The sequence below is a fragment of the Bombus huntii genome, chromosome 4 (assembly GCF_024542735.1).
Source record: "Bombus huntii isolate Logan2020A chromosome 4, iyBomHunt1.1, whole genome shotgun sequence".
In the NCBI taxonomy this organism is placed as follows: domain Eukaryota; kingdom Metazoa; phylum Arthropoda; class Insecta; order Hymenoptera; family Apidae; genus Bombus; species Bombus huntii.
Window position 1 is genome coordinate 16,349,920 of NC_066241.1, and position 13,352 is coordinate 16,363,271.

General features: G+C 31.3%; 2 protein-coding genes and 1 long non-coding RNA gene across 7 annotated transcripts in view; 1 reads left to right on the plus strand and 2 right to left on the minus strand.

Annotated features, from left to right (window-relative positions):
• Positions 1-5,886, minus strand: part of LOC126865321 (diuretic hormone receptor-like) — a 76,993-nt gene extending 71,107 nt beyond the window's left edge. For 2 of the 3 annotated variants that reach the window (XM_050617757.1, XM_050617756.1), the window contains exon 1: positions 5,648-5,815. Coding sequence is in view for 1 of the 3 variants with exons in the window: in XM_050617758.1 (XP_050473715.1) it covers positions 5,648-5,753 (106 nt within the window). In the remaining 2 variants the exon portion in view is untranslated. Of the gene's footprint in view, positions 1-5,647 lie in introns of all 3 variants that reach the window. The other variant, XM_050617758.1, reaches the window with a different exon arrangement.
• On the plus strand, positions 3,770-5,111 carry LOC126865348 (uncharacterized). Its single transcript, XR_007689505.1, has 3 exons — positions 3,770-4,350; positions 4,420-4,625; positions 4,715-5,111. It is a non-coding gene; the product is annotated as an uncharacterized LOC126865348 (long non-coding RNA).
• An 813-nt stretch (positions 5,887-6,699) lies between the features above and the next one.
• On the minus strand, positions 6,700-13,274 carry LOC126865320 (protein spinster). 3 transcript variants are annotated; one of them, XM_050617753.1, is made up of 10 exons: positions 13,113-13,274; positions 12,740-13,047; positions 12,449-12,645; positions 12,201-12,352; positions 11,911-12,114; positions 11,714-11,848; positions 11,365-11,626; positions 11,183-11,281; positions 10,834-11,053; positions 6,700-7,688 (listed from the first exon to the last, which is right to left on the minus strand). In XM_050617753.1, the coding sequence occupies exons 2-10, from the start codon at positions 12,948-12,950 to the stop codon at positions 7,609-7,611; spliced, it is 1,560 nt and encodes a 519-aa protein (XP_050473710.1). In that variant the 5' UTR covers positions 12,951-13,047; positions 13,113-13,274; the 3' UTR covers positions 6,700-7,608. The 3 variants fall into 3 exon arrangements, with proteins under 3 accessions (XP_050473710.1, XP_050473711.1, XP_050473712.1); XM_050617754.1 differs by adding an exon at positions 9,022-9,116 and having other exon boundaries at positions 12,740-13,271; XM_050617755.1 differs by lacking the exon at positions 6,700-7,688 and having other exon boundaries at positions 10,877-11,019; positions 12,740-13,271.
• Between the last annotated feature and the right edge of the window lie 78 nt (positions 13,275-13,352).

Genomic DNA, 13,352 nt, shown 5'->3' on the forward strand with positions numbered 1-13,352 from the left:
ACATCGAGCAGTTTACCGAGTGTCTCAGCAATCGTATTTTTGTGTCTAAAATTATTCTACGCATAGTAAAGAGTTATCCCGTTGACCGTGGATTCGTTTGAACCCAAGTACATTGTTAATAGCGTTTATTAAACTTATTATTTGTAAAACCTATTATTCGTTAATCTCATTATTCGTTAAACTTATTATTCTTTAATCTAACCATTAATTAAACTTATTGTTTGTTAATCTTATTATTCATTAAACTCAATATTCATAATATTTTGTAAAATCTTGTATAAACGCGTAAATATAATCTCTGTTTTGTAAAACGATGGCTAATTCAAACGAAGAATCGTTACGCGCCTTAAATTCTAATGTTAACCCGGCATATATAACCGTGTAACTATAATGTTAGCTACATATAAATGTAATATAACTATAGTTGACTTCTACAAAGTCTTCATCAGTTACGTCTTTCCATTATCTTCTACTTCTAACTACTTTAAATTTGTCCATTTTTAGTCATACAGCATCTTCAAATATAAAAATAGTAAACAATAATGCTAAATAAAGATAACGTAAAAATGAAAGCGCCAGAGCTATTCCAGATATTTGATAGTGCGGATAGTATCTGATAAGCACAATGGAAGTGTTCTAAATCAATGTCAAACAACACAAATACTAATCTACGATTTGCCAGTCCCGTGTAGGTCTCCGAATGAAATGAGAGTAATTAAGCTAATCGATGTAATTTAGTATGTGAATTACGGTATTCTACTAGATTGTGATTTCGACAAACTCGAAAGATCGATCTATGCTTTATTGCCCCATTGCTTTATTACGCATTGGATTGTTGTACCGATATAGAAGGGCTCCGTTACAAGCTTTAACGCGTAACTGTTAATTAAAGCTGATTGTATTGTTAATATAGTCCATAAAGAACATAGCATAAAACGTAGACATAATTCCTTGGGTGAAATCACGGAATAAAAATGGTAAAAACGTATCGAATAGATGTTGGTGTCGTTCAGCTTTGCTCTCGAGTTTCAACTCTTTTTGTGCTTTGCCTGCTTCCTTTTTATATCTGTGCAAGAAGCGCCATTAGTATGTTCTAATGTTTCTGATTAAAAAGTAGATGGAAACCACTTATCGTACTCGTTTCATAAGTGTTTAAAAATGGCAAGATTTTATGTATCGTAGAAGCATTGATTTAGAAACGTTTCACGTAAAACAGAAATATTAATCCTAACGTTTACCATTTATAAGTGTTCGAACGATGTAAGACGAATGTATCTTGTTACTAATTTATTATCTTTTCCGAAAGAAACAGTTGTTTAAGTTTCACTGGAATTTTCCTCTGTAATTTTTCTATTATCTCGAGAAACATGTAAACCGTTTTCTTTATTTTTGAACGGAAATTGCATTAAGAAACACAATCCTTTAAACCTTACTTCTATAATCTCTAAACTTTATACTATTTAAACTTTATCTCGACATAATTCTCTTTTCCATCTACCCTTTTCTATGAAACTCACGAAGCTTAAAGAATGGAAGGATGATCGAAACTCAGTTTTATTTAATATTAATCTTCGTAAATTTCCAACGAAGTATTACTTCTTCTTACACGCTCTTTTCTAAATATGCACAGGTGCCATTTTTATAGTGCCATTTGTTACTAAAAAGAATAATTACCATTGTAGATTCTCTATAAAAACCGATCAGCAAATATACGATCTACCTAAATAACACGTAAATTTAACGTTACATAACCACGATACAAGCATCGAAAATATATCAATTATGCAAACGATGGAATCACATACCAACAGCGAAAATCAATGCCATCGATCTCATGACTTCTGTATTTGGATATCGGCTTTATGGCAAACAAAAATCAACAGCAAACAGTAAATACTATAGGAAACAAGGCAACTGGGATTTTCGAGCAATTTTAAACGATAAATTCCGCTATCTCTGAAGGAAAACTTCTTTCGAAATTGTCTTACATCCAACAAACGGATCATTTTCTTTAACGAGATCGGGGAACTCGAGATTTCTATCCTCCCTAGCAGAGCTCACTGGCCTTACTGTTTCAACGATATCCCGACGTTCTTCGACAACGCGAAACGACCCGGTAAGAAACCGTAAATCGAACGATCGACTTGAAATTTACGACCAGCCATGGATCCGTTTTTATTATAAACCGATATAGATAAGAACCATCGTGTGGACTGGTGTGATCAACTGTAAAGCCTCGTTCAGATTATTCCAGTCACTTGAATCTAAACAATTTCACTTCAACTTTGTACTCGTACGAGTCCACACGTGCGAATCCAAGCTTGACTCGATGCCAACGCGACTCGTTCTTAAATAAGTTGATCAATTTGAACGAATCTGTTCCTTTTTGGGCGTCGATCTCCTGGATAGAGAGACGTGACTGTTGAAAGGTAACAGTTTTCTTTAAAAGTTTCCTTCGGAAGAAAAATTACCCAATCGATAGCTACCGAGGTCCATTGCAAAAAAGTTTGTAACTTCATTACCACTATGAACCGTTTGAACAGAGAAACATCGAAGAAGGGAGAAACTTTGGAGAGAAACTTCAAGCGGGGTTGAAGCCAGAAGCGTAATTATGTTGATACGGCTGAAACGCTATTGATATTTGTGAAAATTAAAGGTAATGACATTAAATTGGCTGGAGTTGGGATTTTTTTTTCAAAGTTCATTCATTCTTCTTTCAACCTAGAGAATAAGAGAACCTTTGAAAAACTTATTTTCTTTTAAGAGACTACACCTGTTTTACCTTTTCTTTCCGCCTTTGTAGAATACCGTTCCTTGTATCCTTCAAAATACCAGAACAAAGATGCAAATAGATGTAAATAATTTTTCAAGACATCTCCTTCTATTGTAATCTATGAAAAACGAAATAATTTGTGCTGTTTAAGTTGAACTTTAATTAATATCACGAAGTGATTTCCTTACGCATTATAGAATATATAAAGCAGAATGATCCACGATATACGCATCAAATGTTAATTGACTTCTCGGAATTATGTCCTTCTAACGTAGCGTACATACATATATAGGATGAAGTAATTTGTGGTGTTAAAGTTAAACTCCGATTAATAACGTTAGGTGTTTATAACGTAGCTATAACCGTATAAATTCAATTTCGAATGGCACGTATCAAGAATCAGATAGAGACGGGTTGGTTACATTTGAACCTGTGTAAGATAAATCAGATCTAGATTAGGTATAACTGAACCGAGTCGGGTTTGAACTACATAGAATTATATTGGACTATGTTTCCGGAGTACATCTAAATTAGTTCTCAGTTACATCTGGATAACGAGCGATCCAAGTAGAAGTTCAACAAGAAGGAAATTACTTCCCAAGAATGTGGAACTGCTTCGACGAAACTACTTCCAATGGATGTCATTGACATTGCGTGAAGAAAACATTTCATTTGTAACATCTTTCACACAGATTACGAATCAACTAATTATCCGACTTCCTACGAAATCATAAAATTATAAGATAGAAGTCTATTAACATGTAACTAAATTATCGTGTGCAAGAGAGCGTAGATTTTCAAAAAGAAATATATTGTCAGCCCTTGCTGTCCTAATATTTACGGTGTATAGACGTACGTAAGACAATAAACCAACCGTAGTAACGCTACAATCACCACTACCATTAAATCCATTAACAATTAAAAAGGGAAGCTGCTCCGTCTATTCCACAAACCCAGAATCCACTAACCAAACGCGTATCCTTTTCTAATCCAGGAAAGATCATTCTCCTCGCCATTAAACGGCCCATTCTGTGGCACGAAAGTCCAAGTTCCAGTAGTATAACCCGCGTTATGGCGCGACAGGCCACAGTCTCCGTTATGGCTGCAACGTGAAAAGGAAGGAATGGAAAAAAAGAAAGGTAAAAAGGGAAGAATGGAGGAAAGAGTATGGCGGTTGGCCACGAGTCGTTAAAGTTTCGCAAGATAAACGACGAGTGGCAGCAAGCTAGAGGACGAGTGATATTACGCGCGAAAAGGCGCTCGAGCTTGCACGACCTAGAAATGGTTTACCGTCTACGTCAATGCCGAGCAACGGAGAATAAGGTTTAAACGGGATAGTAGGCAGCCACTTTAAGGCTGGCGATAAAAAAACAGATCGACCGACCGACCCGTCTTCCTGCCTCGAGAGCGGTGGCGAGTGTTATTTTAGAATTAAGGGCAACTGCCGACGCGGCAATCGTACACAAGGCCGATACACAATCGGAAAAACAACGTTTGTCGATGATGAGTCTGGTTCCGAGAGGAAATTATTGTTCCAGGTGTCCGCCGTTCCAAATAACAGCGATGACCGACATTTGGTATCCAGGAATAGTTTAATAGGTTTCCGGAGACGCGAGCCGTTGATGATTCATAATTGTTCGTTACAGATACGACGTTTCGTTGGATCGCTGTCTTGGGGAGAACGCAAGAGAGAAATATGATAAATACACTTTTATTGATTTTCTGGCTTTGATGTTGGTACATGATTAAACAACTTTAATACGACACAATTGAAAACAATCTGTTCGGTCCAAAGATACGTGTCTTAAAAGTAACTGATAGGTTGATGCTTCGTGGAAGCTAAATAATATAGGTATAATTATTATTACTACATAACGCGAGGAATAATATTGTTATTCGAATGATGAAAGTATAATATAAATGTTCTTGTTTGTACGAGAGAACAAACGATGGCGCTAGGAATTACAAGAAGACATTTTCCACATGAATTCGTCGTCACTGAAGGAAACAGTCAGCAAAATTGAATTAACGATCGTCGACGGTAAGCACGGAAGACAATTTACAGGGGACTTTTTGCTCGAAGACTTTCGATTTATGGGGTACGAGTTTCACCTCGTTCTCAGAAGGTAATGAGCTGGAATCTTAAAGACGTAACGATAGAACGTTCAAATGAGTGCAAAAGTTTAAGCGAGTCACTATCAATTTTATAGAACTTTACAAGTCGAGCATAAATCGTTCAGATTCGTTTACATTCGATTCGTGTTCGTTTACATTTAAATTGGCCACTGTTTATACAGTTACATGATATAGTTCAACTATGTAGAATACGATATTACTTGTAATCTAAGCAAAAAGCTTAATCGTTAAACAAAAGTTCATTAATGGGTGAAATTTTTGTTATGAAATATTTGTCCCCCTTAGGAAATATTTGTGTAAAAAATATTCAGTCTGAATTACGTGGGAGATCAAAATTACGAACACGTGATAATAACATCTAGAATAAGCTTAAAAGCACATATACATTGCGTGTCATCATTCCTTACGCAAATATTCAAGGTTTTAACCTTCAACTTGTTGACGTGTTCTAAAGGTCATTTTTGTTACACGAAACCTTAAACTAATTTTGGAAGGTACAAAATCATTAAAAATAATCTATTCGAATCAAATCATGTTTCGGAAAAAAATGTAATAAAGTTAAACATAATCGTTAAAACATCCGAAGACAATCATTACTATAGAACATAACCATCGTTGAATTAACTGTCATTACCTTTTATACGCGTGATTCAATCGCATTATGCACACATATTACGAACCAAATTGCCAAAAAAAATTAATTTCAAAAAAGATAATAAAACGAAATGGACATCATACCTTTGAAACGAAGTATACGTAAATCTGGTGATTTTCTTCTGAAAACAACAATTGGTTGTTCTTTGATAACGTTCTTCGAAAGATCTATCTCCGCGACGATCAACATTAACGATATTAAGCAATTTCGCGACACTTTCTGCGAAATCGTCTCGATCCTTTCTGTGCCGGTAAGCAATTTCCACTGAAACTACTAGCCGCCGGCAAAATTTGAAAATTGCCGATCTTGATTGACCGACTATTCCAGTCGCTTATGAAACGTAATCTGCCAATCAGCTTCTCCCGCGTCCTCCTCTGTATACTATACACTAATGCACGTTATCCACAAGTAATACCGGGCTGCGCTACATTTCCAGAAACTACTACGACCTTTAATCTTTATTTAGCGCTTTTACCGTCTTGGAGGATTCGATGCATAAATTCCACACAGTTCGTCCGTGAAATTGTTCAAGAAACACTGAATTCCCTCGAACGATACACGTGCCGCGAAATAATCCTATTTTGATTGGTATACTTTCAAAATATTCGATGCGTCGATAGTGGCGCCCTAATAAAATTTTTACATTTTGTTCTATAGTGATTGAACTATGCAACAGATTCTAAAATGCCGCGCAATCTTTTATGCGTTGCCAAATTCTTTTCACAAAATTATTTTAATCCTTTATATTCACAGTTGCTTGAAAATTAAGAAAGAAATTTTCTTCCTTCTGAAAATTTGAAACTTGCAGATATTACGATGGTAATGATGCTCCATACACTAGTTATGCATACTTTACATTGTCAAAAGGAGGTTCCAACGAATGGCTTATCTTTGACAAATATTAACATTGTCAACAGTCTCTACTTTGTTTTCGCGATAAAGTCGTTCTAAAAAATCGTAATGCAATTGCTTTTCAAAGAGCCTTAATTGTATTGCATTATTCAAAATGAAATTATGGTTAGAAAAGTCGTAGTTAGTTTAAGGCAATATTTGGAAAACGATTTCTTTTGAGATCATAGCCTGAAGTAATTCTTTAATAACTAAATGAGCTTATAAATAAAATTCATGTACAAAGTATTACAAAACGCATATTTTATATTTTTTTAAATAGTTATTACAACGAAAAAGATTGAAGTATTACATGTAATATACATAAAAATATATGATTAAATAGAGAGGGAATTATAAAAGTATTATTTATGATCTTACATACCAAAGTAACTGTCTAATAAGATATATTTTATTTTATTTCAGTTTTTAAAGATAAAAAAATAAATACTATTATCATTTCTAAATATAATTTCACACATATTTTACTTTGAAACTAAGTAAATTATATTAATCAAATAATTTATTTAGAGATGTCTTATCGCAATATATTTTATTATATCTCTCGCTACAAGAATTATTTAAATTGAACAATTTTATTAGATATATTTCGAGTGCATGTAAGGCACGTAAATTGTGAGATTATAAACATTTAGTAAGAATAGAGTTACTAATTTTTTCAAATACAAAGATGTTTAATAACAAAATGTCAATTTTGTTACAGGACGCGACCGATAAATATTTATTTTACATACCACGCAAGAATATTGTATTTTCTGTGTTAGATGAAAGTTACTATAAAAATATAATATGCAAAATTACTATAATACATATATATGTTAAATAGCTTTTAATCTATTTAAATATAATCTTCGCCAAGCTTAATATTTTTGTACATTATCAACATAACTGCCTCTCTGAGTATAAGTACAAACTAATGAAATTCATAAAAATTTTTTCTGGTATATAGGTTCTGTATTCAAAACATTTTATCATTGCATCAGTTGGGTCATAATATAATAATTGCTCATTCTGGATCAAATGAACACTTCTCCCTACTTAATAAATATTCGTTGCTGCGATGGTTACACTTGAATGTCAAATTATATAACTTACTTGTAGTCAATAAATCTGAAAATATTTAAAACATTCACCATCACGGTTTTTGCGTATCATCTTGTGTCTCATTTTCAACTTCATCATTACATATGTACATTGAATCTGAAGTATTTGCACCTAGAACAAAATATGTTTGTGAAAATATGTATTAACAATAAGTAATCCCTTTTTCCTTCAAAGTTGACAATATCATATTATTAACATCATCTTAATATATTTCCAAGTTCATTTTTATTCCTAAGCTAATTTACAATAACATGTGTAACATTATAGAGTATAATAATTTAGAACAAAAATAGTTGCTTTAATCTATTCTAGTTTTATAAAAACTACAGATAATACTTCGTGACTGTTACTTATTTATTATTGCAAAACAAACAAAGTAATCCATTAAATATACTATTGCTAGAGAAAATATAAGGCCAACTATAAATTCAATTGAACATCAAATATCAGAATGTTTCAAACACAGATACATCTTGAAATAGAACTTAAAGCCAAATATAAAACCGAGATATTTTCAATGTTATTTCTAGATACTTATTTTAATATTTATTTATATATTTTTATGTTAAAATCTGAAACATATTTGATATAAAATTCAATGAAAATTTGCCTTCTCCTTCTTCAAATAATAATAAATTTCAATTAGTATGGAATGTAACGTAAAATTTTGATATAATTAAACTTGAAATGATAGGTAATAATCTAATGATTGTAATTACACAAACAACAATAAGTGTTAGTATGTTAGATACCAGGTGGTACTGCCAGCAGCACCTTACATGCAACCGTTTATCATGCAAAAGTAACAAGACACATTTATACATATCTGATTATGCAATATACTATAAAATAACTTTTCTTAGCAGGCAAGCTTCATCAGTTTTTACGTAATGCACAGATTATAATGTTAAATTCATACATTTCCCAATAATTGTTAAAGCATGAATATATCATAAAGCATAAATATAACATAAATAAAAGACCAATGATAGAATTAAAATAAAAATAGATAGTTGAGAGTGGAGTCCTTGTCGAAATAAAATTAAGCAAAATAATTGAAAAATGTAAGAGAATTATGACTTACAAAAATTAATATAAATGAGAAGATAAGTTCGATAATCAATTTCAATGTTCAACATTGATCAAATTTTTCTATGTTATTAATGATCTAAATCAAAATACAAATGGCCATTGAAAATGTAAGATATAATTAATTTAAATTAGATTACTACAAAATTGATTTGTAATATCTCAAAAAAAAAAAATAATTAATTTTAATAATTACAGTATTCTTTGAATTTATTGTTATTTATCATTTAAATATAGCAAATAAAATTTATAATCTAACTTTTTCAAATAGCAGGTTATAACAATTTTTGAACTTAATAAACTGATTATCGTATCAAATGAAAAAAATTTGAAATCATGAAAATAAATTATGTACCAGATTTACAGCACTCTATCAGGAAAGGCCCAATGATGCCATTTATAAATATGTTGATTCAGCTTGCCCATTATTCTTAGAATCTAGATACTTGTCTGCAAGAAAGATGTATCCATATTATATAAAATTAACTTCATATTGATTTCACGTTAGACCTGTTAAAATATTTAGTGATAGGCATTTGAGGCGTTTCACAATCTCGAGGCGATTCGAAATTTCTTAATATCCTGGAAATTCGAATCACTTCGAACATAATTAAATTCTTAAAACCCTTGAAAATCATAATAAATATTAAATCTTAAAGCTTTATAAATGTGAACTCTTTAAAGTTTCAAGAAATCTTAGAAATTTCAGAACATAAAATAAGATAGAAACTTTATGAAATAAATTTCAACTTACTGATAGATACTTCAAGGATTCAATCCCTAGCAAATTGTGAAAATATGTTAAAATACAAGACGTATCATGATTCTTTCAAGAATTTAAAGCATAAAATCATGTTCGAAATAATTTGAATCCTTCGCTACACTTATATATGTATTCGAAGTAATTCGAAGTATTTCGGAGTGCATCACTAAGAATATTACATTAATTTTTCTAATATAGGATTTACTATTTATTATTTACAATTTATTATAAAAGCAAAACAAAATATAAAAACTGAAATGTTAAAAGTATAAAAAAATATAGGATAAATTTACGTTACCTTAAATAGTAAATCCCTTTAGTAATATTCACAATGTTTCAAATTTAGCAATATGCCTTACATGATTATTTTAGAAAAATATTTTTAAACAAAAGCAAAATTATATTTATTTATTTATGGTACTATATAGATGAGGATGATAACAATGTCTTTTAACAGATTAAGCGCCATGGTATTAATAATCAAAGTAAATAAACAAAAGAGGAAAATGTGCTTTTTTTATTGGTGATTTAACAATCATCTGTAACAGTCACCTTCTGATGAAAATAAATCCATAAGCTTGATACTTTTAAGAAACATTTATTTTAAAAAACTATCAATTTTAACAAGTTAAGCGCCTTTGATTCCTCGAAAAAAGCAGTTATAGAAGAAAAAGACAACTTCATACTATTTCCCTCCATTTTCTTAAACCATACAGCAATTTAGTTTCAAAAATATTAAGTAGATAAACATCTTCGACATATTTTTATAGTAAGATGTATGACAAGTTTTATAATCATATTGCATTTAATAATTTCGGGCGCTTAACGTGTTAAAAAAGATGAAGTTATAACATTTTCTTACTTTTTTTCTCAAAAACTGTCCATTTAACTCCAAGCGTGAGAACAATTCATGCACTGTGCAAAAATAATTACATTTTAATCATATCTAGATTATTACTTTCTTTTTATATTTACTCGTGATTTAAAAGACTGATATAATTTTTAATGACAGCCCTTAATAAAAACAATATTCTAACTTCACGCAACGTTTTCCTCTATAGAATGTAAATCAATGGGTAATAAAAAATATGCCTTTAATCTTATTACTTGGTATTAAAAAATTATTAGCAATTAGTAATTTATTTCATGAATAATTCATAAATCTTGCAACTAATATACTACAAGCAATAATGCATTATTTTTTGGTTGAAAAAGATGCTCCCAAAACAAGACAATGAAAAACTTTTCAAAAAAATCATAAAACTTGTACCAACTTGTGTATATGTATGTATGTGTACATCATACATTAAGCTGATTAGTAGCAATTTTCATACGGACATGCAAATATGGTGCTAAGACAGAATTTCGTTTTCATTTTAGATATATGAACGCTGTTTCACTTACCTGCGATCATAAGATCGACTAAGGCTTTGTCCTTTTGTATGTACAATGCTGTAAGGAAGAAAAATAAGCTGCCAATGACTGCCACAAACATTGTAAGAAACAAAGCGTACTGCAAACTGCGAAATTCAAGAAGTGCATTGTCAGCTTGGTCTGTTATGTCTTTTACTTGACCGTCTATACTCAAGTCTGAAAGAAGAACTGTTTTCAGTCCTTCTGATAACTGAAATCAATCAATAAATGTGCCAAAAATTAACAATATAGTGACATAAACAAATATGAAATATATAATTTAATAAAATAAAGATTTAATATATATTCTCGATTTATTTAAACTTGCACAGATATTTACCAAACCAATAAGGTAAGGACTTCCTGCATCTCCAAAGGCATGTGCAATAAGTATCTGGAAAGCTTCTGCTGTAGATCTCCTTGTTGGTATTACTACATACTATAAGATTTCAAAAGAACAATCACTGGAAAAGTGAATTTAATATACAAAATACATAGAACGTAAAAATACAAGGACCGTACCAATAATATATCTGCTACAATAGACCAATTTAAGTTTAATGATAATTGTCCAAAGAATATGAGTATATAACATGCGACAGAGTCTGTATTAGCAGTTATAGTCGCGAAGAACAGTAATGGTACACTAATTAAAAGTCCCGTAGCACATATCAGAGGATCAGTTTGCTGCCACCGTACTCTTAATTTTTGAGCTAGAAGTGAACCCAGTGGCACTCCTATTAAGCCAGCTACCATTCCTATTAATCCAAATTTGTATGCTACACTGAAATAGTTAAAGTAATTAGAAGCTATAATTTCTACAAATAGAATAGCTTAGGTTAAATAAATAAGAAATAAAATAGAAACACACTCATCTGGATCAACATTATGCCCATTAGGATGCAATGCAAATCCTAATTGTAAAAATGTTGGAGCCCACCAAGCTAATGCACCAGCAACAAATGCCACACATGTGAATCCAGCAGTAGAAAGCATAAAACTTCGACTAGAAGATAAAAAAGTAATAGCAATATAAAACACAGATTATATATTTGCTTTAATATTTACTTTTTCAATAATGCCTTGACATCATTTGACCACGCAGTATTTGACAAGTGAACTCCACCTTCCCTCTCTCCTCTAATAGGATCTCTTACTACTGCAAGCAATAAAATAATTGCTATTACACCTAATAATGGAGTAATGCGTAAACCCCATTGCCAAGCACCAGTGGCTCTTGCTGCCTCACCACCTATTATATACCCTAAACCACTGGAAATTAAATTATCTTTAAAATTAACATTAAGTACATTAAAATTGTGTTTCTTTATTACTTTAGTATTAAAATTTGAATTTACCTTCCAACAGGAATTGCAAAATAAAATAATGCGAGCATTTTAGAACGCACATCTTTTACAAATAAATCACTAATTATTGTTGGAGCAATTGTGGAGTAACTCGCTTCTCCTATTCCAACAAGTGCCCTGAATAAAAGAAACCATCCAAATGTCTGAAATATAATTTTATTTTGTATAGTATAAGGATTCTTTTTTAAATTAAATTATTACAGTTCTTTGATTTTTGTTAATAACATTCCTAACATTACCTTCATATAGGATCCAATAAATGTTGTTAAACACCATAGAAATACGCCACTACTCATAATAACCTTCCTATTGTAACGGTCTCCCAAATACCCAAATAAGGGTGCAAACACCATATAACTTAAAATAAATGCAGTTTGAAGTAACCCAGATTTATCATTAGTGATTTTAAAATCATGTTTTATCTCCGTTAGTACTCCTGCAACGTTGAAAACAGACTTTACATACCTTTGTACAACACAACTTTTTGAAGCATGACCATAACCTTTAAGATATTATAACGAAATACAGACCAGCGACCGTAAAACGATCCATGTAGTTTATTAAATTAACGAAACACAGTACACCGACTGTAATCCAGTCGATCCTACTGATCATTCTCATTTCCGGAAACATTACTCTTTTTTTTATTCGTCTTTCTCTAGAAGTATTGTGAGCATTTTCAGCGTTCACCATACGATACTCGTACGTCGACACATTTGGAGTGACTGCTTCATCAACCATGACTCGAAAAATTTGTATCGGTGCCAATTATTATTTACAGTGATACAAATTTAATTGCTTATAAAAATATTTTAACCCTCTTGTATCGTAGCATAACCTTAAGCAGATTTCATTTTACGATACAATGAATTTTCACATACTGAAATATCATTACCAACGTACCAACACATTTCTGCCACTTATCTGCGAAGCTAACAAAAATAATTTATATAATGTGCGTTTAAATTATGTTCTACAGTTAAATAAGATGCATAACAATAGCATATCACAATTCGTGCTTGTGCCACAATATGTATGTATGTGCAAGTCTGACAACTATTAAAATTCAACATTTCGTTATAATTTCTCGACAGTACTTACATACATCATATTTTATATAGAATTATATAGATATATTTATAC

Excerpts from the sequence above, each read along its gene's own strand:
- LOC126865320 (XM_050617753.1), bottom strand. The coding sequence starts at position 12,950 with ATGGTTGATGAAGCAGTCACTCCAAATGTGTCGACGTACGAGTATCGT. Across the intron at positions 11,849-11,910 it reads GTCAAGGCATTATTGAAAAA|TCGAAGTTTTATGCTTTCTA; the intron begins GTAAATATTAAA and ends TTTATCTTCTAG. Across the intron at positions 11,282-11,364 it reads TTGTAGCAGATATATTATTG|TATGTAGTAATACCAACAAG; the intron begins GTACGGTCCTTG and ends GAAATCTTATAG.